This window comes from Oncorhynchus keta, chromosome 10 (assembly GCF_023373465.1).
Source record: "Oncorhynchus keta strain PuntledgeMale-10-30-2019 chromosome 10, Oket_V2, whole genome shotgun sequence".
Taxonomy (NCBI): Eukaryota; Metazoa; Chordata; class Actinopteri; order Salmoniformes; family Salmonidae; genus Oncorhynchus; species Oncorhynchus keta.
The window spans coordinates 80,295,662-80,322,869 of NC_068430.1; the positions used below are offsets into that span (position 1 = coordinate 80,295,662).

Consider the following 27,208-nt stretch of genomic DNA (forward strand, 5'->3'; position numbering starts at 1 on the left):
ATCAGGTCTGGAGGGGAGAACAGAGTCTATTATATCAGGTCTGGAGGGGAGGAGAGTCTATTATATCAGGTCTGGAGGGGGAGGATAACAGAGTCTATTATATCAGGTCTGGAGGGGGGAGGATAACAGAGTCTATTATATCAGGTCTGGAGGATAACAGAGTCTATTATATCAGGTCTGGAGGAGGATAACAGAGTCTATTATATCAGGTCTGGAGGGGGGAGGATAACAGAGTCTATTATATCAGGTCTGGAGGAGAACAGAGTCTATTATATCAGGTCTGGAGGGGGGAGGATAACAGAGTCTATTATATCAGGTCTGGAGGATAACAGAGTCTATTATATCAGGTCTGGAGGAGAACAGAGTCTATTATATCAGGTCTGGAGGGGGGAGGATAACAGAGTCTATTATATCAGGTCTGGAGGATAACAGAGTCTATTATATCAGGTCTGGAGGGGGGAGGATAACAGAGTCTATTATATCAGGTCTGGAGGATAACAGAGTCTATTATATCAGGTCTGGAGGATAACAGAGTCTATTATATCAGGTCTGGAGGGGGGAGGATAACAGAGTATTATATCAGGTCTGGACCTGGGGGAGGATAACAGAGTCTATTATATCAGGTCTGGAGGGAGGATAACAGAGTCTATTATATCAGGTCTGGAGGGGAGGATAACAGAGTCTATTATATCAGGTCTGGAGGAGGATAACAGAGTCTATTATATCAGGTCTGGATAATAACAGAGTCTATTATATCAGGTCTGGAGGGGGAGGATAACAGAGTCTATTATATCAGGTCTGGAGGGGGAGGATAACAGAGTCTATTATAACCTGTCAGCTCCTAGGATAAAGGTCTATTATATCAGGTCTGGAGGAGGATAACAGAGTCTATTATATCAGGTCTGGAGGGGAATAAAGAGTCTATTATATCAGGTCTGGAGGGGAGGATAACAGAGTCTATTATATCAGGTCTGGAGGGGAGGATAACAGAGTCTATTATATCAGGTCTGGAGGGGGAGGATAACAGAGTCTATAATAAAGACCCCCTCCCCTATTATATCAGGTCTGGAGGGGAGGATAAAGAGTCTATTATATCAGGTCTGGAGGGGAGGATAACAGACCCCCTATTATATCAGGTCTGGTAGCTCCTATAATAAAGAGTCTATTATATCAGGTCTGGAGGGGAGGATAAAGAGTCTATTACCTGTTGGTCTCCTATAATAAAGAGTCTATTATATCCTGTTTGGTAGCTCCTATATAAAGAGTCTATTATACAGGTCTGGTAGCTCCTATAACAGAGTCTATTATATCAGGTCTGGAGCTCCTATAATAACAGTAGTCTATTATATCAGGTCTGGAGGGGAGGATAAAGAGTCTATTATATCAGGTCTGGAGGGGGAGGATACCTGTTGGTAGCTCTATTAAATATCAGGTCTGGAGGGGAGGATAAAGACCCACCCATCCCCCTACCTGTTGGTAGCTCCTATAATAAAGACCCCCACCCCCCCAACTGTTGGTAGCTCCTATAATAAAGACCCCCACCACCCCCTCTACCTGTTGGTAGCTCCTATAATAAAGAACCCACCCCCACCACCCCTCTAACTGTTGGTAGCTCCTATAATAAAGATCCCACCCCCACCACCCCTCTACCTGTTGGTAGCTCCTATAATAAAGACCCCACCCCCCTACCTGTTGGTAGCTCCTATAATAAAGAACCCACCCCCACCACCCCTCTACCTGTTGGTAGCTCCTACAATAAAGTAATATATAATAAAGAACCCCCCCACCCCTCTACCTGTTGGTAGCTCCTACATCCTTCTACCTGTTGGTAGCTCCTATAATAAAGACCCCCCCCCCCCCACCCCTCTAACTGTTGGTAGCTCCTATAATAAAGACCCCCACCCCCTCCCCCTCTACCTGTTGGTAGCTCCTATAATAAAGACCCCCTCCCTCCCCCCTCTACCTGTTGGTAGCTCCCATAATAAAGACCCCCCCCCCTCCCCCCTCTACCTGTTGGTAGCTCCTATAATAAAGACGTTCTTCTTGTTGGACATTCCGTCCATCTCCGTGAGGATCTGGTTGATGACCCTGTCGGCCGCGCCCCCTGCGTCCCCGGCTCCGCCCCCTCTGGACTTGGCAATGGAGTCCAGCTCGTCAAAGAACAGGATACAGGGGGCCGCCTGTCTGGCCTGGGGTTAGAGGTCAGAGGTCAGGGAATAGGAGGTTAGGAAAGAACAGGATGCAGGATGCCACCTGTCTGGCAGGAGGTCAGATGATAGAGGCCAGAGGTCAGGAATGTATTTGTCTAGAAGATCTATGTCACTATTATGTCAGTCTACATAATCGTCGATGATGTCCTTGATGTTGGTTTCTGTCTCTCCAAACCACATGGATATGTCACTGCTATGTCAGGCTATGTCACTGCTATATCAGGCTATGTCACTGCTACGTCAGGCTATGTCACTGCTATGTCACTGCTACGTCAGGCTGTCACTGCTATGTCACTGCTATGTCAGGCTGTCACTGCTATGTCACTGCTATGTCAGGCTATGTTACTGCTATGTCATTGCTACGTCAGGCTATGTCACTGCTATGTCAGGCTATGTCACTGCTATGTCAGGCTATGTCAGGCTATGTCACTGCTATGTCAGGCTATGTCACTGCTACGTCAAGCTATGTCACTGCTATGTCAGGCTATGTCACTGCTATGTCACTGCTATGTCAGGCTATGCCACTGCTATGTCACTGCTATATCAGGCTATGTCACTGCCATGTCAGGCTATGTCACTGCTGTCAGGCTATGTCACTGCTATGTCAGGCTATGTCACTGCTACGTCAAGCTATGTCACTGCTATGTCACTGCCATGGCACTGCTACGTCAAGCTATGTCACTGCTATGTCACTGCTATGTCAGGCTATGTCACTGCTATGTCAGGCTATGTCACTGCTATGTCACTGCTATGTCACTGCTATGTCACTGCTACGTCAGGCTATGTTAGGCAACAACATCTCCTCCCCGCTGATCCTCAACACGGGGGCCCCACAAGGGTGCGTTCTGAGCCCTCTCCTGTACTCCCTGTTCACCCACGACTGCGTGGCCACGCACGCCTCCAACTCAATCATCAAGTTTGCGGACGACACAACAGTGGTAGGCTTGATTACCAACAACGACGAGACGGCCTACAGGGAGGAGGTGAGGGCCCTCGGAGTGTGGTGTCAGGAAAATAACCTCAAACTCAACGTCAACAAAACTAAGGAGATGATTGTGGACTTCAGGAAACAGCAGAGGGAACTCCCCCCTATCCACATCGATGGAACAGTAGTGGAGAGGGTAGCAAGTTTTAAGTTCCTCGGCATACACATCACAGACAAACTGAATTGGTCCACTCACACTGACAGCGTCGTGAAGAAGGCGCAGCAGCGCCTCTTCAACCTCAGGAGGCTGAAGTAATTCGGCTTGTCACCAAAAGCACTCACAAACTTCTACAGATGCACAATCGAGAGCATCCTGGCGGGCTGTATCACCGCCTGGTACGGCAACTGCTCCGCCCTCAACCGTAAGGCTCTCCAGAGGGTAGTGAGGTCTGCACAACGCATCACCGGGGGCAAACTACCTGCTCTCCAGGACACCTACACCACCCGATGTTACAGGAAGGCCATAAAGATCATCAAGGACATCAACCACCCGAACCACTGCCTGTTCACCCCGCTATCATCCAGAAGGCGAGGTCAGTACAGGTGCATCAAAGCTGGGACCGAGAGACTGAAAAACAGCTTCTATCTCAAGGCCATCAGACTGTTAAACAGCCACCACTAACATTGAGTGGCTGCTGCCAACACACTGTCATTGACACTGACCCAACTCCAGCCACTTTAATAATGGGATTGATGGGAAATTATGTAAATATATCACTAGCCACTTTAAACAATGCTACCTTATATAATGTTACTTACCCTACATTATTCATCTCATATGCATACGTATATACTGTACTCTACATCATCGACTGCATCCTTATGTAATACATGTATCACTAGCCACTTTAACTATGCCACTTTGTTTACTTTGTCTACATACTCATCTCATATGTATATACTGTACTCGATACCATCTACTGTATGCTGCTCTGTACCATCACTCATTCATATATCCTTATGTACATATTCTTTATCCCCTTACACTGTGTATAAGACAGTAGTTTTGGAATTGTTAGTTAGATTACTTGTTGGTTATCACTGCATTGTCGGAACTAGAAGCACAAGCATTTCGCTACACTCGCATTAACATCTGCTAACCATGTGTATGTGACAAATAACATTTTATTTTATTTGATTTGATTTGCTATGTCAGGCTATGTCACTGCTATGTCACTGCTATGCCACTGCTATGTCAGGCTATGTCACTGCTATGTCAGGCTATGTCACTGCTACGTCAGGCTATGTCACTGCTACGTCTGGCTATGTCACTGCTATGTCAGGCTATGTCACTGCTATGTCAGGCTATGTCACAGCTATGTCAGGCTATGTCACTGCTATGTCACTGCTATGTCAGGCTATGTCACTGCTATGTCACTGCTATGTCAGGCTATGTCACTGCTACGTCAGGCTATGCCACTGCTATGTCACTGCTATGTCAGGCTATGTCACTGCTATGTCACTGCTATGTCAGGCTATGTCACTGCTATGTCACTGCTATGTGGTACCTTGTCGAAGACGTCCCTGACATTAGCCTCTGACTCGCCGAACCACATGGTGAGCAGCTCAGGTCCCTTGATGGAGATGAAGTTGGCCTGGCACTCATTAGCAATCGCCTTGGCTAGCAGGGTCTTTCCACAGCCTGGGAAGAGAGAGAGACAGGGTGTGTGTGTGTGTGTGTGTGTGTGTGTGTGTGTGTGTGTGTGTGTGTGTGTACTGCATGTGTGCTCTGACCTGGGGGTCCATAGAATAACACTCCTCGTGACGGGGTCATACCGAACTTCAGGAACTTATCTGGGTACTCCACGGGGTACTGGGAGAGAGGGGGGAGGGAGGGAGGGAGGGAGGAGAGGGGGGAGGAGAGAGAAGGAGGGAGGGAGGGGAGGAGAGGGGGGAGGGAGGAGGGAGGGGGAGGGAGGGGAGGGAGGAGGGAGGGAGGGAGGGAGGGAGAGGGAGGATAGGGAGGAGAGGGAGGGAGGGAGGGGGATAGGGGGAGGGGAGGGAGGGAGGGGGGGAGGGAGGGAGGGAGGAGAGGAGGGAGGGAGGGAGGATAGGGAGGGAGGGAGAGGGGGGGAGGGAGGGAGGGAGGGGGAGGAGAGGGAGGGAGGAGAGGGGGAGGGAGGGAGGAAGGGGGGGGAGAGAGAGGGAGGGAGGGAGGGAGGGAGGGAGGGGGGAGGGGGAGGAGGGAGGGAGGGAGGGAGGGAGGGAGGGGGAGGGGAGGGAGGAGGAGGGGGGACGAGAGGGAGGAAGGGGGGAGGAGAGAGAGGGAGGGAGGGAGAGGGAGGGAGGGAGGGAGGGAGGGAGAGAGGGGGGAGGAAAGGGAGGGAGGGAGGGAGGGTCAAGAAAAGCACTTAGACAAAACTGACCAATAGAGACCTTCATTCTATTCCACACCCACAACACCTAGGCCTATGTGGCTGGTATTTGGCCTCTGACCACAATATCAGCCATGTCCTGTTGAATCAGAACTGCTGTTTTCAGCCACTAGTCTTTACTGTCTTTACTCAGCTGTTAAGGCTATAGAGGTGTGTGTGTGTGTTACCTGTTGAGATACAGGTGTGTGTGTGTGTTACCCGTTGAGATACAGGTGTGTGTGTGTGTGTTACCCGTTGAGATACGTGTGTGTGTGTGTGTGTGTGTGTGTGTGTGTGTGTGTGTGTGTGTGTGTGTGTGTGTGTGTGTGTGTGTGTGTGTGTTACCTGTTGAGATACAGGTGTGTGTGTGTGTGTGTGTTACCTGTTGAGATACAGGTGTGTGTGTGTGTGTGTGTTACCTGTTGAGATACAGGTGTGTGTGTTACCTGTTGAGATACAGGTGTGTGTGTGTGTTACCTGTTGAGATACAGGTGTGTGTGTGTGTTACCTGTTGAGATACAGGTGTGTGTGTGTGTTACCTGTTGAGATACAGTGTGTGTGTGTGTTACCTGTTGAGATACAGGTGTGTGTGTGTTACCTGTTGAGATAAAGGTGTGTGTGTGTGTCTTACCTGTTGAGATACAGGTGTGTGTGTGTTACCTGTTGAGATACAGGTGTGTGTGTGTTACCTGTTGAGATACAGGTGTGTGTGTGTTACCTGTTGAGATACATGTGTGTGTGTGTGTGTGTGTGTTACCTGTTGAGATACAGGTGTGTGTGTGTGTTACCTGTTGAGATACAGGTGTGTGTGTGTTACCTGTTGAGTTACAGGTGTGTGTGTGTTACCTGTTGAGTTACAGGTGTGTGTGTGTTACCTGTTGAGATACAGGTGTGTGTGTGTTACCTGTTGAGATACAGGTGTGTGTGTGTTACCTGTTGAGATACAGGTGTGTGTGTGTGTTACCTGTTGAGATACAGGTGTGTGTGTGTTACCTGTTGAGATACAGGTGTGTGTGTGTTACCTGTTGAGATACAGGTGTGTGTGTGTGTTAACTGTTGAGATACAGGTGTGTGTGTGTTACCTGTTGAGATAAAGGTGTGTGTGTGTTACCTGTTGAGATACAGGTGTGTGTGTGTTACCTGTACTAGTTCCTGCAGTTCTCTCTTGACCTCTCCCAGTCCTCCTATATCCTCCCAGTTAACATTAGGAACCTCCACTACTGTCTCCCTCAGAGCTGACGGGTTACTCTGCCCCAACGCCCACTGGAGGGAGGGAGGGAGGGAGGGGGAGGGGGGGATGAAGGGAGGGAGGGAGAGACGGAGGGAGGAGAGGGGGGAGGAAGGAGAGGGGAGAGGAGGAGGGAGGGAGGGAGGGAGGGAGGGTGGGAGGAGGGAGGGAGGGAGGGGAGGGAGGGAGGGAGGAAGGAAGGAAGGAAGGAGGAAGGAAGGAAGGAAGGAAGGAAGGAAGGAAGGAAGGAAGGAAGGAAGGAAGGAAGGAAGGAAGGAAGGAAGGAAGGAAGGAAGGAAGGACGGAGGGGAGAGGGAGAGGGAGAGGGAGATGGACAATGAGGTGAGCAGGTCTATATTGTGTGTGTGGTTGAGTGTGGGTCTGTGCTGCTGCCACTAACCCTGAAGTCATCGTTGGTAACTGCCAGTGAGTTGAGCAGTTCAGCATCAATGGTGTCGTCCTCCAGGTCAATCAGGGTCATCTTCTTCCTGATGGCCTGCAGAGCCGCCTCAGAACACAGAGCTGCCAGGTCTGAACCCACATGGCCATGCGCATCCATGGAAACCTACCAGGAAGCACAGTACAATGAGTAGAACTTTATTGGCCCAACTTCACTGGCACAAAACATTCCCCAGTCATGGCACCCTATTCCCTACATAGTGCACTACTTTAGACCAGAGCCCTATTCCCTATATAGTGCACTACTTTAGACTAGAGCCCTATTCCCTATATAGTGCACTACTTTAGACCAGAGCCCTAATTCCCTATATAGTGCACTACTTTAGACCAGAGCCCTATTCCCTATATAGTGAACTACTTTAGACCAGAGCCCTATTCCCTACTACTTTAGACCAGCTATTCCCTATATAGTACTACTTTAGACCAGAGCCCTATTCCCTATATAGTGAACTACTTTTGACCAGAGCCCTATTCCCTATATAGTGAACTACTTTAGACCAGAGCCCTATTCCCTATATAGTGAACTACTTTAGACCAGAGCCCTATTCCCTATATAGTGAACTTTCAGAGCCCTATTCCCTATATAGTGCACTACCCAGAGCCCACCATCTCTCCCCTCTCCTCCCCCTCCCAATCTCTCACCCTCTCCGACCCACCATCTCTCCCCTCTCCTCTCCTCCTCCTCATCTCTCCTCTCTCCTCCATCTCTCCCCTCCTCCTCCATCTCTCATCTCTCTCCTCTCTCCTCCTCTCATCTCTCCCTCCTCTCATCTCCCTCTCATCTCTCCTCTCTCCTCCATCTCTCCCCTCCTCCTCCTCATCTCTCCTCCTCCATCTCTCCCCCTCTCCTCCTCATCTCTCCCTCTCCTCCCCTCTCTCCTCATCTCTCCTCCTCTCTCATCCCTCTCTCTCCTCTCTCCTCCATCTCTCCCCTCTCCTCTCATCTCTCCTCCATCTCTCCCCTCTCCTCCTCTCTCTCCTCTCTCTCCCTCTCCTCCTCATCTCTCCTCTTCTCCTCCTCTCCTCCTCATCTCCTCCCTCTCCTCCTCATCTCTCCTCCATCTCTCCCCTCTCCTCCATCTCTCCATCTCTCCCCTCTCCTCCTCCTCCATCTCTCCCCCTCTCCTCTCTCATCTCTCCTCCATCTCTCCCCTCTCCTCTCTCTCTCCCTCCATCTCTCCCCTCTCCTCCTCATCTCTCCTCCATCTCTCCCCTCTCCTCCTCATCTCTCCTCCATCTCTCCCCTCTCCTCCTCATCTCTCCTCCATCTCTCCCCTCTCCTCCTCATCTCTCCTCCATCTCTCCCCCTCCTCCTCCTCATCTCTCCTCCATCTCTCCCCTCTCCTCCTCATCTCTCCTCCATCTCTCCCCTCTCCTCCTCATCTCTCCTCTCTCCTCCCTCTCCTCCTCATCTCTCCTCTCCTCATCTCTCCTCCATCTCTCCCCTCTCTCCTCATCTCCCTCTCCCTCCCTCTCCCCTCCTCTCCTCCTCCAGCCCCCCTCCTCTCCCACCCTCTCCAGGTCCCCTCCACCCCCCTCCACCCCTCCCCTCTCCCACCCTCTCCAGGTCCTCTCCTCCCCCTCCACCCCCCCCTCCCTCTCCTCACCCTCTCCAGGTCCTCTCCTCCCCCTCCACCCCTCCCCTCTCCTCACCCTCTCCAGGTCCTCTCCTCCCTCCTCCACCCCTCCCTCTCCTCACCCCTCCAGGTCCTCTCCTCCCCCTCCACCCCTCCTCCCCTCTCCTCCCCCTCCACCCCTCCCCTCTCCTCACCAGGTCCTCTCCTCCCCCTCCCCCCTCCCCTCCCTCACCCTCTCCAGGTCCTCTCCTCCCCCCTCCACCCCTCCCCTCTCCTCACCCTCTCCAGGTCCTCTCCTCCCCCCTCCCCCCCTCCCCTCACCCTCACCAGGTCCTCTCCTCCCCCCCTCCACCCCTCCCCTCACCCTCTCCAGGTCCTCTCCTCCCCCCTCCACCCCTCCCCTCTCCTCACCCTCTCCAGGTCCACGTCGTCAGATAGCTTCATGTTCTTGGTGTGAATCTGCAGTATCTCCAGTCTACCAGTGGAGTCTGGGATGCCAATGTCGATCTCTCTGTCAAACCTGCCTGAGTTACACAGACACAGGTGTTAACTAACTAGTGAGTGAGTGAGTGAGTGAGTGAGTGAGTGAGTGAGTGAGTGAGTGAGTGAGTGAGTGAGTGAGTGAGTGAGTGAGTGAGTGAGTGTGTGTGTGTGTCTCTAACCGAAGCGTCTCAGGGCAGGGTCGATGCTGTTGGGTCTGTTGGTGGCTGCCATGACGATAACGTGAGTTCTCTGCTTCAGTCCATCCATCAGGGTGAGGAGCTGTGATACGATACGCCTCTCCACCTCCCCATGGGTCTGACCACACACAAACACAAAGTTATCACACACACAATCATGTATGCAAGCACGCACAGTTGTCACACACACAAACACACAGTAGTGGAAAGTACTTCAGTAAAAATATTTTAAAGTACTACTTCAGTACTTTACTTTACTATTTTTTTTCTCCAACTTTTACTTCACTACATTCCTAAAGAAAAGTATGTACTTTTTAAGACATACATTTCCCCTGACACCCAAAAGTACACTTTACGTTTTGAATGCCTAGCAAGACAGGAAAATGGTCCAATTCACACACTTATCAAGAGAACATCCCTGTTCATCCCTACTGCCTCTGATCTGGTGGACTCACTAAACAGAGAACATCCCTACTGCCTCTGATCTGGTGGACTCACTAAACAGAGAACATTCCTACTGCCTCTGATCTGGTGGACTCACTAAACAGAGAACATCCCTACTGCCTCTGATCTGGTGGACTCACTAAACAGAGAACATCCCTACTGCCTCTGATCTGGTGGACTCACTAAACAGAGAACATTCCTGGTCATCCCTACTGCCTCTGATCTGGTGGACTCACTAAACAGAGAACATCCCTGTTCATCCCTACTGACTCTGATCTGGTGGACTCACGAAACAGAGAACATCCCTGATTATCCCTACTGCCTCTGATCTGGTGGACTCACTAAACAGAGAACATCCCTGGTCATCCCTACTGCCTCTGATCTGGTGGACTCACTAAACAGAGAACATCCCTGTTCATCCCTACTGCCTCTGATCTGGTGGACTCACTAAACAGAGAACATCCCTGATTATCCCTACTGCCTCTGATCTGGTGGACTCACTAAACAGAGAACATCCCTGATCATCCCTACTGCCTCTGATCTGGTGGACTCACTAAACAGAGAACATCCCTGATCATCCCTACTGCCTCTGATCTGGTGGACTCACTAAACAGAGAACATCCCTGATCATCCCTACTGCCTCTGATCTGGTGGACTCACTAAACAGAGAACATCCCTGTTCATCCCTACTGCCTCTGATCTGGTGGACTCACTAAACAGAGAACACATCCCTACTGCCTCTGATCTGGTGGACTCACTAAACACATGCTTGGTTATTAAATGATGTCTGAATGTTGGAGCGTGACCCTGGCTCTCCGTAAATAAATAAAAACAAGAAAATCATGGCGTCTGGAATGGTTTTATACTTTTACTTTTGATACTTAAGTACATTTTAGCAATTACTTTTACTTTTGATAATTAAGTATATTTAAAACATATTTAAAAACATGTAAAAAAAATACTTTTACTGATCTAGTATTTTACTGGGTGACTCACTTTTACTTGAGTCATTTTCTGTTAAGGCATCTTTACTTTTACTCAAGTAGGACAGTTGAATACATTTTCCACCACTGCATTAGATCAGACACAGTTATAACACACACACACACACACACACACACACACACACACACACACACACACACACACACACACACACACACACACACACACACACACACACGCTTTTCTTTCTCCCCACTTGTATTCAATCTTTCCCTCCCTCCTCACATTCTCTCTCTTAGGAGCGATAGAATCCAATCTTTCCCTCCCTCCTAACCTTCTCTCTCTTAGGCGCGATAGAATCCAGTTCATCTATGAAGATAATGGCGGGAGAGTTTTTCTCTGCCTCCTCGAAGGCTTTCCTCAGGTTGCTCTCTGACTCCCCGGCCATCTTACTCATGATCTCAGGACCTGGGGACACAATACAGCGTAACACACAGGAGACAGAATAGACAGAATGAAGATAATCCCCCGAACCAAAATGTCTTTTCCCTCCAACCTAACTGGAGAGGGAGTTAGAATACGCTATGACCTATGAATAGGTGTATGGGGATGGATTGGGGTAAACTGGGGGGACTGGAATGTCCGTAACACACAGGAAGTACATGACCGGATGCCCCTCATCGCTGAATCAGAAGAAGGCTCCAGTATTGTTAGGTTGGGGGTTAGATGGGTTAGAGGTTCGAGGTCAGGAGTTAGAGGTAAAGGGTTAGAGGGTTTAGGAGGTCAGGGGTTAGAGGTCAGAGGTCTCACCATTGATGAGGAAGAAGAATGCTCCAGTCTCGTTGGCGACGGCCCGGGCGACCAGTGTCTTCCCTGTACCTGGAGGTCCATACAGCAGAATACCCCTGGGAGGCTAGGGAGGAGAGGAGAGGAGAGGAGGGGAGAGGAGAGGAGAGGAGAGGAGAGGAGAGGAGAGGGGAGGGGAGGGGGGGAGGGGAGAGGGGGAGGAGAGGAGAGGGGGAGGAGAGGAGAGGGAGAGGAGGGGAGAGGAGAGGGGAGGGGGAGGGAGAGGAGGAGAGGAGAGGAGAGGGAGAGGAGAGGAGAGGGAGGGGAGGGGAGGGGAGGGGAGGGGAGGGGAGAGGGAGGAGAGGAGAGGAGAGGAGAGGGAGGGGAGGGGAGGGGAGGGAGGAGGGAGGGGAGAGGAGAGGAGAGGAGAGGAGAGGGAGGAGGCTGAATGAATCAATCAATTTTTTAAAAATCCTTTACTTAACTAGGCAAGTCAGTTAAGAACAAATTCTTATTTTAAAATGACATCCTACCCCAGGGGCGGGGCCAAACCCTCCCCTAACCCGGACGGCGCTGGGGGCTGGGCCAAACCCTCCCCTAACCCGACGGCGCTGGGCCAAACCCTCCCCTAACCCGGACGGGCTGGGGAGAGGGGAGACGGGCGCTGGGCCAAGACCCTCCCCTGAGGAGGCTGAATGAACCCAATCAATTTTTTAAAAATCCTTTACTTAACTAGGCAAGTCAGTTAAGAACAAACCCTCCCCTCTTACCCTTTAACCCGGAAATGACCTCCCCTACCCCGGCGCTGGGCCAAACCCTCCCTAACCCGGACCCTAACCCTGACCCGGGCGCTGGGCCAAACCCTCCCCTAACCCGGACGGCGCTGGGGCCAACCCGACGGCGCTGGGCCAAACCCTCCCCTAACCCGACGGCGCTGGGCCAAACCCTCCCCTAACTGGCCAAACTCGCGCTGGGCCAAACCCTCCCCTAACCCGGACAGCGCTGGGCCAAACCCTCCCCTAACCCGACGGCGCTGGGCCAAACCCTCCCTGGGCCAAACCCTCCCCTGACCCGGACGGCGCTGGGCCAAACCCTCCCCTAACCCGGACGGCGCTGGGCCAAACCCTCCCCTGACCCCGACGGCGCTGGGCCAAACCCTCCCCTAACCCGACGGCGCTGGGCCAAACCCTCCCCTAACCCGGCCAAACCTCCCGGCGCTGGGCCAAACCCTCCCAAACCCTCGGCCCTAACCTGGGCCAAACCCTCCCTGACCCTGGGCGCTGGGCCAAACCCTCCCTAACCCGGCGCTGGGCCAAACCTCCCCTGACCCCGGCGCTGGGCCAAACCCTCCCCTGACCCGGACGGCGCTGGGCCAAACCCGACGGCGCTGGGCCAAACCTCCCCTGACCCGACGGCGCCAAACCCTCCCCTGACCCGACGGCGCTGGGCCAAACCCCCTCCCCTAACCCGGACGGCGCTGGGCCAAACCCTCCCTAACCCGGACGGCGCTGGGCCCCTCCCCTAACCCGGACGGCGCTGGGCCAAACCCTCCCCTAACCCAAACCCTCCCCTAACCCGGACGGCGCTGGGCCAAACCCTCCCCTGACCCGACGGCGCTGGGCCAAACCCTCCCCTGACCCGACGGCGCTGGGCCAAACTCTCCCCTAACCAGACGGCGCTGGGCCAAACCCTCCCCTAACCCGGACGGCGCTGGGCCAAACCCTCCCCTAACCCGACGGCGCTGGGCCAAATGCGCGCCGCCCTATGGGACTCCATATCACGGCCGGTTGTAAAACAGCCCGGGATCGAACCTGGGTCTATAGTGACGCCTCTAGCACTGAGATGCAGTGCCTTAGACCGCTGCGCCACTCGGGAGCTTTGAAATGGGATGGGTGGATGGACGGACAGAACAGACAGATAGAGGTATAAATAGAGGGATGGATATATCACCTTGACTCCTATAGCCTTGAATAGTCCAGGATGTCTGAGGGGAAGCTCCACCATTTCTTTGATTTGAGCTAACTGTTTACGACAACCTCCAATGTCATCATAGCCTACGTCAGTCAGACTCTCCTCCTCGTCCTATCAGGGGCAGGGGAAAGACAATATGAGACCCTCACAGGGAGAACATTCTGTCAATCATTCAGACTTTCCTCCTCGACCCATCAGGGGCAAGGGAAGACAATATGAGACCCTCACAGGTACAACATGCCGTCAATCATTCAGTCAGACATTCAGCTTGGGAAATGTTAACAACATTTTAGAGCAGGGTTGTCAAACTCAATTCCTGTAAACCGTGTGTCTGTGGCAGTCGGTTCTCTCTCCTCCCTTGTGCTTGATCCCTTGTGCTTGTAATGAATTAGTTAGGAACTCTCCTCACCTGGGTGTCTAGGTCTTAAAAGAAGACACCAAAACCAGCCGACACTGGGCCCTCCATGGAATGAGTTGGACTCCCCTGTTGTAGAGTTTGTTTTGGCCCAATTCAATAAAAAAGTGTGATTTTACAAAGAGACCTCTCTGTTGATTGGCTGTCCCTCGCAGTGGATGACGGTATCCGGGGAGACAATGCAGTGGGGGGCGGGGTCTGTCTCCACCACCTTGAACTCCACAGCCCGCATGCCCCCTCGCACCAGGAAGATGTCGCCTAGCAACACAACAATGATGACAGCTACTCAACAACTAACAACTAAACAGCTACTTACAAATAGTGAACTGCTAGTTGAATTACAGTGTTGTAATTCATTATCAGCTGTAGGACTACTAGTCTTGTTGCCAGTTTATAGAAGGTCAGAAAATGTTAGAAAAAGTTAGAACCACTTAATGGAATATCAGAAGTTATATAATAAGTTATACATTATATAAACAATTCATAGACAAAGGTTATGAGTACCTCTGTGTAAGGGCCAGTAGAGTCGGTCTACCCTTTTGTACAACAGTTACGAGTACCTCTGTGTAAGGGCCAGTAGGGTCGCTCTACCTTTTTGTACAACAGTTACGAGTACCTCTGTGTAAGGGCCAGTAGGGTCGGTCTACCTATTTGTACAACAGTTACGAGTACTTCTGTGTAAGGGCCAGTAGGGTCGGTCTACCTTTTTGTACAACAGTTACGAGTACCTCTGTGTAAGGGCCAGTAGGGTCGGTCTACCTATTTGTACAACAGTCATGAGTACCTCTGTGTAAGGGCCAGTAGGGTCGGTCTACCTTTTTGTACAACAGTTACGAGTACCTCTGTGTAAGGGCCAGTAGGGTCGGTCTACCTTTTTATACAACAGTTATGAGTACCTTTGTGTAAGGGCCAGTAGGGTTGGTCTACCTTTTTGTACAACAGTTATGAGTATCTTTGTGTAAGCGCCAGTAGGGTCTCTCTACCTTTTTGTACAACAGTTATGAGTACCTCTGTGTAAGCGCCAGTAGGGTTGGTCTACCTTTTTGTACAACAGTCATGAGTACCTTTGTGTAAGCGCCAGTAGGGTCTCTCTACCTTTTTGTACAACAGTTATGAGTACCTCTGTGTAAGCGCCAGTAGGGTTGGTCTACCTTTTTGTACAACAGTCATGAGTACCTTTGTGTAAGCGCCAGTAGGGTCTCTCTACCTTTTTGTACAACAGTTATGAGTACCTCTGTGTAAGGGCCAGTAGGGTTGGTCTACCTTTTTGTACAACAGTTATGAGTACCTTTGTGTAAGCGCCAGTAGGGTTGGTCTACCTTTTTGTACAACAGTTATGAGTACCTTTGTGTACAGGCCGATATGCTTCCAAGAAATAGGGTTTCAGGAAGACGTCGAACAGGTTTCCCGTTAACCCTTCGATGGTGTCATCTATCGGCAGGACATGGATACGCACGCCGTACTTCACATCTGGGCATGCATGGACACTAGACACACACACACACAGACACACACACACACAGACACAGACACACACAGACACACACACACACACACAGAATCTTCATTGAAAGTGCTTTTTAGGCCAAAAATAGACTCAATTTGTGACTGACTAAAATGTAAATATAATCCGGTTCAGAGTAATCAGACATTTTACTCTTTAGTCATTTAGCAGATGCTCTTATCCAGAGTGACTAACAGGAGGAATCAGGGTTAAGTGCCTTGCTCAAAGGCACATCAGCATTCAATGTGATTTTTTTTAGACAGACTTTTCACCTAGTCGTCTCGGGGATTCGGACCAGCGACCTGTTGGTTAAAAGCCAATGGCTCTTAACTGCTAGGCTTCCTACCTGCATCCATATAGAGTCAGCACACAGGCATTTGCCAAATTTCCCAGAAATCCTGGTTAGAACATTCCTGGAATCCTCCGACCAGGATGTCTGGAAAGCCTGGGAAACTTACCGGAATTGTATATCTCTAATCAGAAGTCTACCCAATGACATCACACAGGTGATCAGTACAGTAGTCTACTCGATGACATCACACAGGTGATCAGTACAGTAGCCTACCTGATGACATCACACAGGTGATCAGTACAGTAGTCTACCCAATGACATCACACAGGTGATCAGTACAGTAGTCTACCCAATGACATCACACAGGTGATCAGTACAGTAGTCTACTCGATGACATCACACAGGTGATCAGTACAGTAGCCTACCTGATGACATCACACAGGTGATCAGTACAGTAGCCTACCTGATGACATCACACAGGTGATCAGTACAGTAGCCTTCCTGATGACATCACACAGGTGATCAGTACAGTAGCCTACCTGATGACATCACACAGGTGATCAGTACAGTAGCCTACCTGATGACATCACCGAGGCGTACCCTCAGGTTGTTGCGTGTGATGCGGTTCATGCGGACGCGTTCGTCTGGACAGGTGTCGTCTGTCAACACGATACACACCGTCTCACGCCGCTTCCTCCCCCGCAGGACCACCGTGTCGCCACGGAACAACTGCAGCTCCTCTGTCTTCGCCTGGGATACACAGGAAGTAATACACACGCTGGAGACTGGAGACACAGGAAGTAATACACACGCTGGAGACTGGAGACACAGGAAGTAATACACACGCTGGAGACTGGAGACACAGGAAGTAATACACACGCTGGAGACTGGAGACACAGGAAGTAATACACACGCTGGAGACTGGAGACACAGGAAGTAATACACACGCTGGAGACTGGAAGTAATACACACGCTGGAGACACAGGAAGTAATACACACGCTGGAGACTGGAGACACAGGAAGTAATACACACGCTGGAGACTGGAGACACAGGAAGTAATACACACGCTGGAGACTGGAAGTAATACACACGCTGGAGACACAGGAAGTAATACACACGCTGGAGACTGGAGGTACAGGAAGTAATACACACGCTGGAGACACAGGAAGTAATACACACGCTGGAGACTGGAGACACAGGAAGTAATACACACGCTGGTGACTGGACACACAGTGCCTTGACTTATTCCACACTTTATTGTGTTGCAGCCTGAATTCAAAATGGATTAAATAGCGTTTTTTTCTCACCCATCCACACACATTACCCCATTATGACAAAAAAAAAGTGTGGTGTTTGCAAAAGTAATGAAAATGAAGTATAAAAATATGAAAATTTCTGAAGTATTCACACCCCTGAGTCAATACTTTGTAGAAGCACCTTTGGCAGCGATTACAGCTGTGAGTGTTTCTGGGTAAATCTCTAAGAGCGATTACAGCTGTGAGTGTTTCTGGGTAAATCTCTAAGAGCGATTACAGCTGTGAGTGTTTCTGGGTAAATCTCTAAGAGCGATTACAGCTGTGAGTGTTTCTGGGTAAATCTCTAAGAGCGATTACAGCTGTGAGTGTTTCTGGGTAAATCTCTAAGAGCGATTACAGCTGTGAGTGTTTCTGGGTAAATCTCTAAGAGCGATTACAGCTGTGAGTGTTTCTGGGTAAATCTCTAAGAGCGATTACAGCTGTGAGGGTTTTTTGGGTAAATCTCTAAGAGTGATTACAGCTGTGAGTGTTTCTGGGTAAATCTCTAAGAGCGATTACAGCTGTGAGTTTTTTTGGGGTAAATCTCTAAGAGCGATTACAGCTGTGAGGGTTTCTGGGTAAATCTCTAAGAGCGATTACAGCTGTGAGGGTTTCTGGGTTAATCCACACCTGGATTGTGCCACATTTGCACATGATTCTTTTCTAAATTCTTCAAGCTCCGTCAAATTGGTTGTTGTTCATTGCTATACAACCATTTTCACATCTTGCCATATATTTTCAATGTGATTTAAATCAAAATTGTAACTCTGCCACTCTTGGTGAGCAACTCCAGTGTTGATTTGGTCTTGTGTTTTAGGTTATTGTCCTGCTGAAAGGTGAATTAATATCCCAGTGTCTGGTGGAAAACAGACTGAACCAGGTTTTCCTCTAGGATGTTGCCTGTGCTTTGCTCCATTCCGTTGATTTTTTATCCTGAAAAATTCCCCAGTCTTTAATGATTACAAGCATACCCATAACATGATGCAGTCACCACTATGCTTGAACATATGGAGAGTGGTACTCAGTGATGTGTTGTGTAGCATAACACTTTGTATTCAGGACAAAAAGTGAATTGCTTTGCCACATATTTTGCAGTATTACTTCACTGCTTTGTTGCAAACAGGATGCATGTTTTGGAATCTTTTTATTCTGTGCAGACTAACTAAAATGTTGTCTATCCATCCTCAGTTTTCTCCCATCACAGCCATTAAACTCTGTAACTGTTTTAAAGTCACCATTGGTGAAAAACCCTGAGCGGTTTCCTTCCTCTCCGGCAACTGAGTTGGGAAGGACGCCTGTATCTTTGTAGTGACTGGCTGTATTGATACACTATCCGAAGTGTAATTAATAACTTCACCATGTTGAAAGGGACTTTCAATGTTGGCTTTTTGAAATGCTTACCCATCTACCAACGTGTGCTCTTCTTTGCAAGGCATTGGAAAACCTTTCTGGTCTTTGTGGTTGAATCTGTGTTTGAAATTCACTGCTCGACTGTGGGACCTTACAGATAATAGCATGTGTGGGGTGAGGTAGTCATTCAAAAATAGGCTTGCCGTAACAAAGGGGTTGAACACTTATTGACTCAAGATATTTCATCTTTCATTTTGAATGAATTAGTAAACATTTAGAAAAACGATTCCACTTTGACAGGATGGGGTATTGTGTGTAGTCCAGTGACCCCCCCCCAAAAAATATGTCATACATTTTAAATTATGGTAACACACAGACACACCTGAGACTGGTAACACACACACCTGAGACTGGCAACACACACACACCTGAGACTGGTAATACACACACCTGAGACTGGCAACACACACACCTGAGACTGGCAACACACACACCTGAGACTGGTAATACACACAACTGAAACTGGTAACACACACACCTGAGACTGGTAACACACACACCTGAGACTGGTAACACACACAACTGAAACTGGTAATACACACACCTGAGACTGGTAACACACACACCTGAGACTGGTAACACACACACCTGAGACTGGTAACACACACAACTGAAACTGGTAACACACACACCTGAGACTGGTAACACATACAGCTGAAACTGGCAACGAGTTTAGCTAGCCAGCTATTTGTCGTCCTTAACGTAGGAGACACTGCTAGCTAGCTAACAGCTAACAGCTAGCCAGCTATTTGTCGTCCTAACGTAGGAGACACTGCTAGCTAGCTGACAGCTAACAGCTAGCCAGCTATTTGTCGTCCTTAACGTAGGAGACACTGCTAGCTAGCTAACAGCTAACAGCTACCCAGCTATTTGTCGTCCTTAACGTAGGAGACACTGCTAGCTAGCTAACAGCTAACAGCTAGCCAACGTCTACCGAATATAACTTCTGCACTCAACAACCCGGTCGCATTCCGCTTCGCTCCACAGGTAGTATCACATTTTCATTTCATTTCATTACAGCACAACGGTTTGATTTGCTTGATCGTAGCTAGCTACATAGCTAGCTACATAGCCGTCTTTGTATCAAAGATAATTGTGTAGTCTAGAGCGATTTTCTAGGTTAGCTAGCCAGCTATTGTCGTTCTTTAACGCAACGTAACGTAATCAACACTGCTAGCTAGCCAGCTAGCCCCGAATAGTAGCACTGTAGAAACTATTACACTCAACGGAACGACTTGATTAGTGTAGTGTCAACAACGCAGCTACTGCCAGCTAGCATACTTCAGCAGTACTGTATCATTTTAATCATTTTAGTCAATAAGATTCTTGCTACGTAAGCTTAACTTTCTGAACATTCGAGACGTGTAGTCCACTTGTCATTCCAATCTCCTTGCATTAGCGTAGCCTCTTCTGTAGCCTGTCAACTATGTGTCTGTCTATCCCTGTTCTCTCCTCTCTGCACAGACCACACAAACGCTCCACACCGCGTGGCCGCGGCCACCCTAATCTGGTGGTCCCAGCGCGTACGACCCACGTGGAGTTCCAGGTCTCCGGTAGCCTCTGGAACTGCCGATCTGCGGCCAACAAGGCAGAGTTCATCTCAGCCTATGCCTCCCTCCAGTCCCTCGACTTCTTGGCACTGACGGAAACATGGATCACCACAGATAACACTGCTACTCCTACTGCTCTCTCCTCGTCCGCCCACGTGTTCTCGCACACCCCGAGAGCTTCTGGTCAGCGGGGTGGTGGCACCGGGATCCTCATCTCTCCCAAGTGGTCTTTCTCTCTTTCTCCCCTTACCCATCTGTCTATCGCCTCCTTTGAATTCCATGCTGTCACAGTTACCAGCCCTTTCAAGCTTAACATCCTTATCATTTATCGCCCTCCAGGTTCCCTTGGAGAGTTCATCAATGAGCTTGATGCCTTGATAAGCTCCTTTCCTGAGGACGGCTCACCTCTCACAGTTCTGGGCGACTTTAACCTCCCCACGTCTACCTTTGACTCATTCCTCTCTGCCTCCTTCTTTCCACTCCTCTCCTCTTTTGACCTCACCCTCTCACCTTCCCCCTACTCACAAGGCAGGCAATACACTTGACCTCATCTTTACTAGATGCTGTTCTTCCACTAACCTCATTGCAACTCCCCTCCAAGTCTCCGACCACTACCTTGTATCCTTTTCCCTCTCGCTCTCATCCAACACTTCCCACACTGCCCCTACTCGGATGGTATCGCGCCGTCCCAACCTTCGCTCTCTCTCCCCCGCTACTCATCATCTCTTCCCTCTGCTCAAACCTTCTCCAACCTATCTCCTGATTCTGCCTCCTCAACCCTCCTCTCCTCCCTTTCTGCATCCTTTGACTCTCTATGTCCCCTATCCTCCAGGCCGGCTCGGTCCTCCCCTCCCGCTCCGTGGCTCGACGACTCATTGCGAGCTCACAGAACAGGGCTCCGGGCAGCCGAGCGGAAATGGAGGAAAACTCGCCTCCCTGCGGACCTGGCATCCTTTCACTCCCTCCTCTCTACATTTTCCTCCTCTGTCTCTGCTGCTAAAGCCACTTTCTACCATTCTAAATTCCAAGCATCTGCCTCTAACCCTAGGAAGCTCTTTGCCACCTTCTCCTCCCTCCTGAATCCTCCTCCCCCCCCTCCTCCCTCTCTGCAGATGACTTCGTCAACCATTTTGAAAAGAAGGTCGACGACATCCGATCCTCGTTTGCTAAGTCAAACGACACCGCTGGTTCTGCTCACACTGCCCTACCCTGTGCTCTGACCTCTTTCTCCCCTCTCTCTCCAGATGAAATCTCGCGTCTTGTGACGGCCGGCCGCCCTACAACCTGCCCGCTTGACCCTATCTATCCCCTCCTCTCTTTTCCAGACCATTTCCGGAGACCTTCTCCCTTACCTCACCTCGCTCATCAACTCATCCCTGACTGCTGGCTACGTCCCTTCCGTCTTCAAGAGAGCGAGAGTTGCACCCCTTCTGAAAAAACCTACACTCGATCCCTCCGATGTCAACAACTACAGACCAGTATCCCTTCTTTCTTTTCTCTCCAAAACTCTTGAGCGTGCCGTCCTTGGCCAGCTCTACCGCTATCTCTCTCAGAATGACCTTCTTGATCCAAATCAGTCAGGTTTCAAGACTAGTCATTCAACTGAGACTGCTCTTCTCTGTATCACGGAGGCGCTCCGCACTGCTAAAGCTAACTCTCTCTCCTCTGCTCTCATCCTTCTAGACCTATCGGCTGCCTTCGATACTGTGAACCATCAGATCCTCCTCTCCACCCTCTCCGAGTTGGGCATCTCCGGCGCGGCCCACGCTTGATTGCGTCCTACCTGACAGGTCGCTCCTACCAGGTGGCGTGGCGAGAATCTGTCTCCTCACCACGCGCTCTCACCACTGGTGTCCCCCAGGGCTCTGTTCTAGGCCCTCTCTTATTCTCGCTATACACCAAGTCACTTGGCTCTGTCATAACCTCACATGGTCTCTCCTATCATTGCTATGCAGACGACACACAATTAATCTTCTCCTTTCCCCCTTCTGATGACCAGGTGGCGAATCGCATCTCTGCATGTCTGGCAGACATATCAGTGTGGATGACGGATCACCACCTCAAGCTGAACCTCAGCAAGACGGAGCTCCTCTTCCTCCCGGGGAAGGACTGCCCGTTCCATGATCTCGCCATCACGGTTGACAACTCCATTGTGTCCTCCTCCCAGAGCGCTAAGAACCTTGGCGTGATCCTGGACAACACCCTGTCGTTCTCAACTAACATCAAGGCGGTGTCCCGTTCCTGTAGGTTCATGCTCTACAACATCCGCAGAGTACGACCCTGCCTCACACAGGAAGCGGCGCAGGTCCTAATCCAGGCACTTGTCATCTCCCGTCTTGATTACTGCAACTCGCTGTTGGCTGGGCTCCCTGCCTGTGCCATTAAACCCCTACAACTCATCCAGAACGCCGCAGCCCGTCTGGTGTTCAACCTTCCCAAGTTCTCTCACGTCACCCCGCTCCTCCGCTCGCTCCACTGGCTTCCATTTGAAGCTCGCATCCGCTACAAGACCATGGTGCTTGCCTACGGAGCTGTGAGGGGAACGGCACCTCAGTACCTCCAGGCTCTGATCAGGCCCTACACCCAAACAAGGGCACTGCGTTCATCCACCTCTGGCCTGCTCGCCTCCCTACCACTGAGGAAGTACAGTTCCCGCTCAGCCCAGTCAAAACTGTTCGCTGCTCTGGCCCCCAATGGTGGAACAAACTCCCTCACGACGCCAGGACAGCGGAGTCAATCACCACCTTCCGGAGACACCTGAAACCCCACCTCTTCAAGGAATACCTAGGATAGGGTAAGTAATCCTTCTCACCCCCTAAAAAGATTTAGATGCACTATTGTAAAGTGGCTGTTCCACTGGATGTCATAAGGTGTATGCACCAATTTGTAAGTCGCTCTGGATAAGAGCGTCTGCTAAATGACTTAAGTGTAAATGTAAATGTAAACACACACAACTGAAACTGGTAACACACCTGTGAGAGGCTGACGATGCTGTTGTCTTCATTGTGGGCTTCATCCACCACCAGTCTATTGGGTCTGTGTTTCTGCTTCAGGATAGCAGTGGAGAAATCCTCCCCCTTAGGACTACAACACACATACAGTTACACACACACACACACACACACACACACACACACACACACACACACACACACACACACACACACACACACACACACACACACACACACACACACACACACACACACACACACACAGAGAGAGAGAATCACACACCCACACACACACACACTTGCCCCACATAGCTCCTGTTTCTCCATGTGACGATGATCTGAATTTAGCCCAGTCTACAGCTCTGTTTACAAAGAGTAGAGGACAGACCTGTCCTGGCCTCATCTCAGCCCTTATTGCTTCATGGATGTAATAAGACCAAGAGCAGAATGGAAACGTGGGTCATAGTCATTAGTGCACAACTTAGCAAAACATTTTGAAATGAAAAACAAATGTGAGTGTTTCTTATTGGTCAAGTTCAGGTAGTGCCAGTCCGTTTGATACCTAATGAATGTTACCCTGGTGATTTAGTACTCTGTTACCCTGGTGATTTAGTTAAGCTAGTTACAACACTGTTATAGTACTCTGTTACCCTGGTGATTTAGTTAAGCTAGTTACAACACTGTTATAGTACTCTGTCACCCTGGTGATTTAGTTAAGCTAGTTACAACACTGTTATAGTACTCTGTTACCCTGGTGATTTAGTTAAGCTAGTTACAACATTGTTATAGTACTCTGTTACCCTTGTGATTTAGTTAAGCTAGTTACAACACTGTTATAGTACTCTGTTACCCTGGTGATTTAGTTAAGCTAGTTATAACACTGTTATAGTACTCTGTTACCCTGGTGATTTAGTTAAGCTAGTTACAACACTGTTATAGTACTCTGTTACCCTTGTGATTTAGTTAAGCTAGTTACAACACTGTTATAGTACTCTGTTACCCTGGTGATTTAGTTAAGCTAGTTATAACACTGTTATAGTACTCTGTTACCCTGGTGATTTAGTTAAGCTAGTTACAACACTGTTATAGTACTCTGTTACCCTGGTGATTTAGTTAAGCTAGTTATAACACTGTTATAGTACTCTGTTACCCTGGTGATTTAGTTAAGCTAGTTACAACACTGTTATAGTACTCTGTTACCCTTGTGATTTAGTTAAGCTAGTTATAACACTGTTATAGTACTCTGTTACCATTGTGATTTAGTTAAGCTAGTTACAACACTGTTATAGTACTCTGTTACCCTGGTGATTTAGTTAAGCTAGTTATAACACTGTTATAGTACTCTGTTACCCTTGTGATTTAGTTAAGCTAGTTACAACAGTTGTATTACTCACTCTGTTCCTCCAGGGGCAGGCATGGCTGGGTATGGAGAGTTCCTGTGTAACAGAACCCGCTCCTAGATCCTTTATGGGTCAGAGTACCCTCCCTGGTTCTGTGGTTGGATGTCTGGGTCTAGTCCTGGGTCTGGGTGTTGGGTTTGGGTCAGAGTCCTGAGCCTAGTTAAAGAGCCCTGGGTCCTAGGTGTTGGGTCCTGGATGTCTGGGTCTAGTCCTGGGTCTGGGTGTTGGGTTTGGGTCAGAGTCCTGAGCCTAGTTAAAGAGCCCTGGGTCCTAGGTGTTGGGTCCTGAATGTCTGGGTCAAGTTCTGAGTCTCTAGTTCTGGTCTCTCCTGGATATCTCTGAGGTAGAGCTCAGTAGTTTGGTCTTCTCTCTCTGCAGACAGTGTTCTCTGTGGCTGGGGGTCAGGTCTGTCTAGGGAAAGTCCCTCTCTCTGCCTCCTTCCCCCTTGTTGAGCGTCTCTCCTCCCTCCCTCCCCGTCCCACCTCGACCCCCACCCTTCACATACTCTGGAAGGTGGCCCAGTGCGGAACAGATATCATACCATATGCCCCCACCCTCCTCTCCTCCCGGCCAGACACTCCCCATTACTCCATAACACACACACACACACACACACACACACACACACACACACACACACACACACACACACACACACACACACACACACACACACACACACACACAACCATACCAATACCATGTTCTGATATTGGCAGTAGACAGTTTAGTACCATGTTGTGATATTGGTATTGGACAGGTTAGTACCATGTTCTGATATTGGTAATGGACAGTTTAGTGCCATGTTCTGATATTGGTAATGGACAGTTTAGTGCCATGTTCTGATATTGGTAATGGACAGTTTAGTGCCATGTTCTGATATTGGTAATGGACAGTTTAGTGCCATGTTCTGATATTGGTAATGGACAGTTTAGTGCCATGTTCTGATATTGGTAATGGACAGGTTAGTGCCATGTTATGATATTGGTAATGGACAGTTTAGTACCATGTTCTGATATTGGTAATGGACAGGTTAGTGCCATGTTCTGATATTGGTAATGGACAGGTTAGTGCCATGTTCTGATATTGGTAATGAACAGGTTAGTACCATGTTGTGATATTGGTAATGGACAGGTTAGTACCATGTTCTGATATTGGTAATGAACAGGTTAGTACCATGTTGTGATATTGGTAATGGACAGGTTAGTACCATGTTCTGATATTGGTAATGGACAGGTTAGTACCATGTTCTGACATTGGTAATAGACAGGTTAGTACCAAGTTGTGATATTGGTAATAGACAGGTTAGTACCATGTTCTGATATTGGTAATAGACAGGTTAGTACCATGTTCTGATATTAGTAATGGACAGTACCATGTTCTGATATTGGTAATGGACAGGTTAGTACCATGTTCTGATATTGGTAATGGACAGGTTAGTGCTATGTTCTGATATTAGTAATGGACAGTACCATGTTCTGATATTAGTAATGGACAGGTTAGTACCATGTTCTGATATTGGTAATAGACAGGTTAGTACCATGTTCTGATATTGGTAATAGACAGGTTAGTACCAAGTTCTGATATTGGTAATAGACAGGTTAGTACCATGTTCTGATATTGGTAATGGACAGGTTAGTACCATGTGGTTAGTACCATGTTCTGATATTGGTAATGGACAGGTTAGTACCATGTTCTGATATTGGTAATAGACAGTACCATGTTCTGATATTGGTAATGGACAGTACCATGTTCTGATATTGGTAATGGACAGGTTAGTACCATGTTCTGATATTGGTAATAGACCGTTTAGTACCATGTTCTGATATTGGTAATGGACAGGTTAGTACCATGTGGTTAGTACCATGTTCTGATATTGGTTAATGGACGGTACCATGTTCTGATATTGGTAATAGACAGGTTAGTACCACGTTCTGACATTGGTAATAGACAGGTTAGTACCATGTTCTGACATTGGTAATAGACAGGTTAGTACCATGTTCTGACATTGGTAATAGACAGGTTAGTACCATGTTCTGATATTGGTAATAGACGGGTTAGTACCATGTTCTGATATTGGTAATGGACAGTACCATGTTCTGATATTGGTAATGGACAGGTTAGTACCATGTTCTGATATTGGTAATGGACAGTATAGTGCCATGTTCTGATATTGGTAATGGACAGGTTAGTACCATGTTCTGATATTGGTAATGGCAGGACCATGTTGTGACATTGGTAATGGACAGGTAAGTACCATGTTCTGACATAGGTAATAGACAGGTTAGTACCATGTTCTGATATTGGTAATGGACAGTACCATGTTCTGATATTGGTAATGGACAGGTTAGTACCATGTTCTGATATTGGTAATGGACAGTATAGTGCCATGTTCTGATATTGGTAATGGACAGGTTAGTACCATGTTCTGATATTGGTAATGGCAGGACCATGTTGTGACATTGGTAATGGACAGGTAAGTACCATGTTCTGACATAGGTAATAGACAGGTTAGTACCATGTTCTGATATTGGTAATGGACAGTTTGAGATGTGCGACCGGCAGCAGAGTCAAGATATTCACACAGCGGTACAGAGTCACACACAGCGGTACAGAGTCACACACAGCGGTACAGAGTCACACAGCGGTACAGAGTCACACACAGCGGTACAGAGTCACACACAGCGGTACAGAGTCACACAGCGGTACAGAGTCACACACAGCGGTACAGAGTCACACACAGCGGTA

At 49.0% G+C, this 27,208-nt stretch overlaps 1 protein-coding gene across 2 annotated transcripts in view; it reads right to left on the reverse strand.

Moving 5' to 3' along the window:
* zgc:136908 (Transitional endoplasmic reticulum ATPase) overlaps positions 1 to 24,860 on the reverse strand; it is a 43,515-nt gene extending 18,655 nt beyond the window's left edge. Inside the window, exons 1-15 of one of the 2 annotated variants that reach the window (XM_052528376.1) lie at positions 24,455 to 24,856; positions 23,079 to 23,190; positions 16,428 to 16,600; positions 15,399 to 15,541; positions 14,182 to 14,312; positions 13,619 to 13,750; positions 11,693 to 11,795; positions 11,217 to 11,350; positions 9,476 to 9,611; positions 9,225 to 9,337; positions 7,178 to 7,342; positions 6,690 to 6,812; positions 4,930 to 5,008; positions 4,704 to 4,837; positions 2,011 to 2,189 (exon numbers count right to left, since the gene is read on the reverse strand). In XM_052528376.1, coding sequence (XP_052384336.1) covers positions 2,011 to 2,189; positions 4,704 to 4,837; positions 4,930 to 5,008; positions 6,690 to 6,812; positions 7,178 to 7,342; positions 9,225 to 9,337; positions 9,476 to 9,611; positions 11,217 to 11,350; positions 11,693 to 11,795; positions 13,619 to 13,750; positions 14,182 to 14,312; positions 15,399 to 15,541; positions 16,428 to 16,600; positions 23,079 to 23,190; positions 24,455 to 24,477 — 1,880 coding nt within the window. In that variant the 5' untranslated portion in view covers positions 24,478 to 24,856. Of the gene's footprint in view, positions 1 to 2,010; positions 2,190 to 4,703; positions 4,838 to 4,929; positions 5,009 to 6,689; positions 6,813 to 7,177; positions 7,343 to 9,224; positions 9,338 to 9,475; positions 9,612 to 11,216; positions 11,351 to 11,692; positions 11,796 to 13,618; positions 13,751 to 14,181; positions 14,313 to 15,398; positions 15,542 to 16,427; positions 16,601 to 23,078; positions 23,191 to 24,454 lie in introns of both variants that reach the window. The other variant, XM_052528377.1, reaches the window with a different exon arrangement.
* Between the last annotated feature and the right edge of the window lie 2,348 nt (positions 24,861 to 27,208).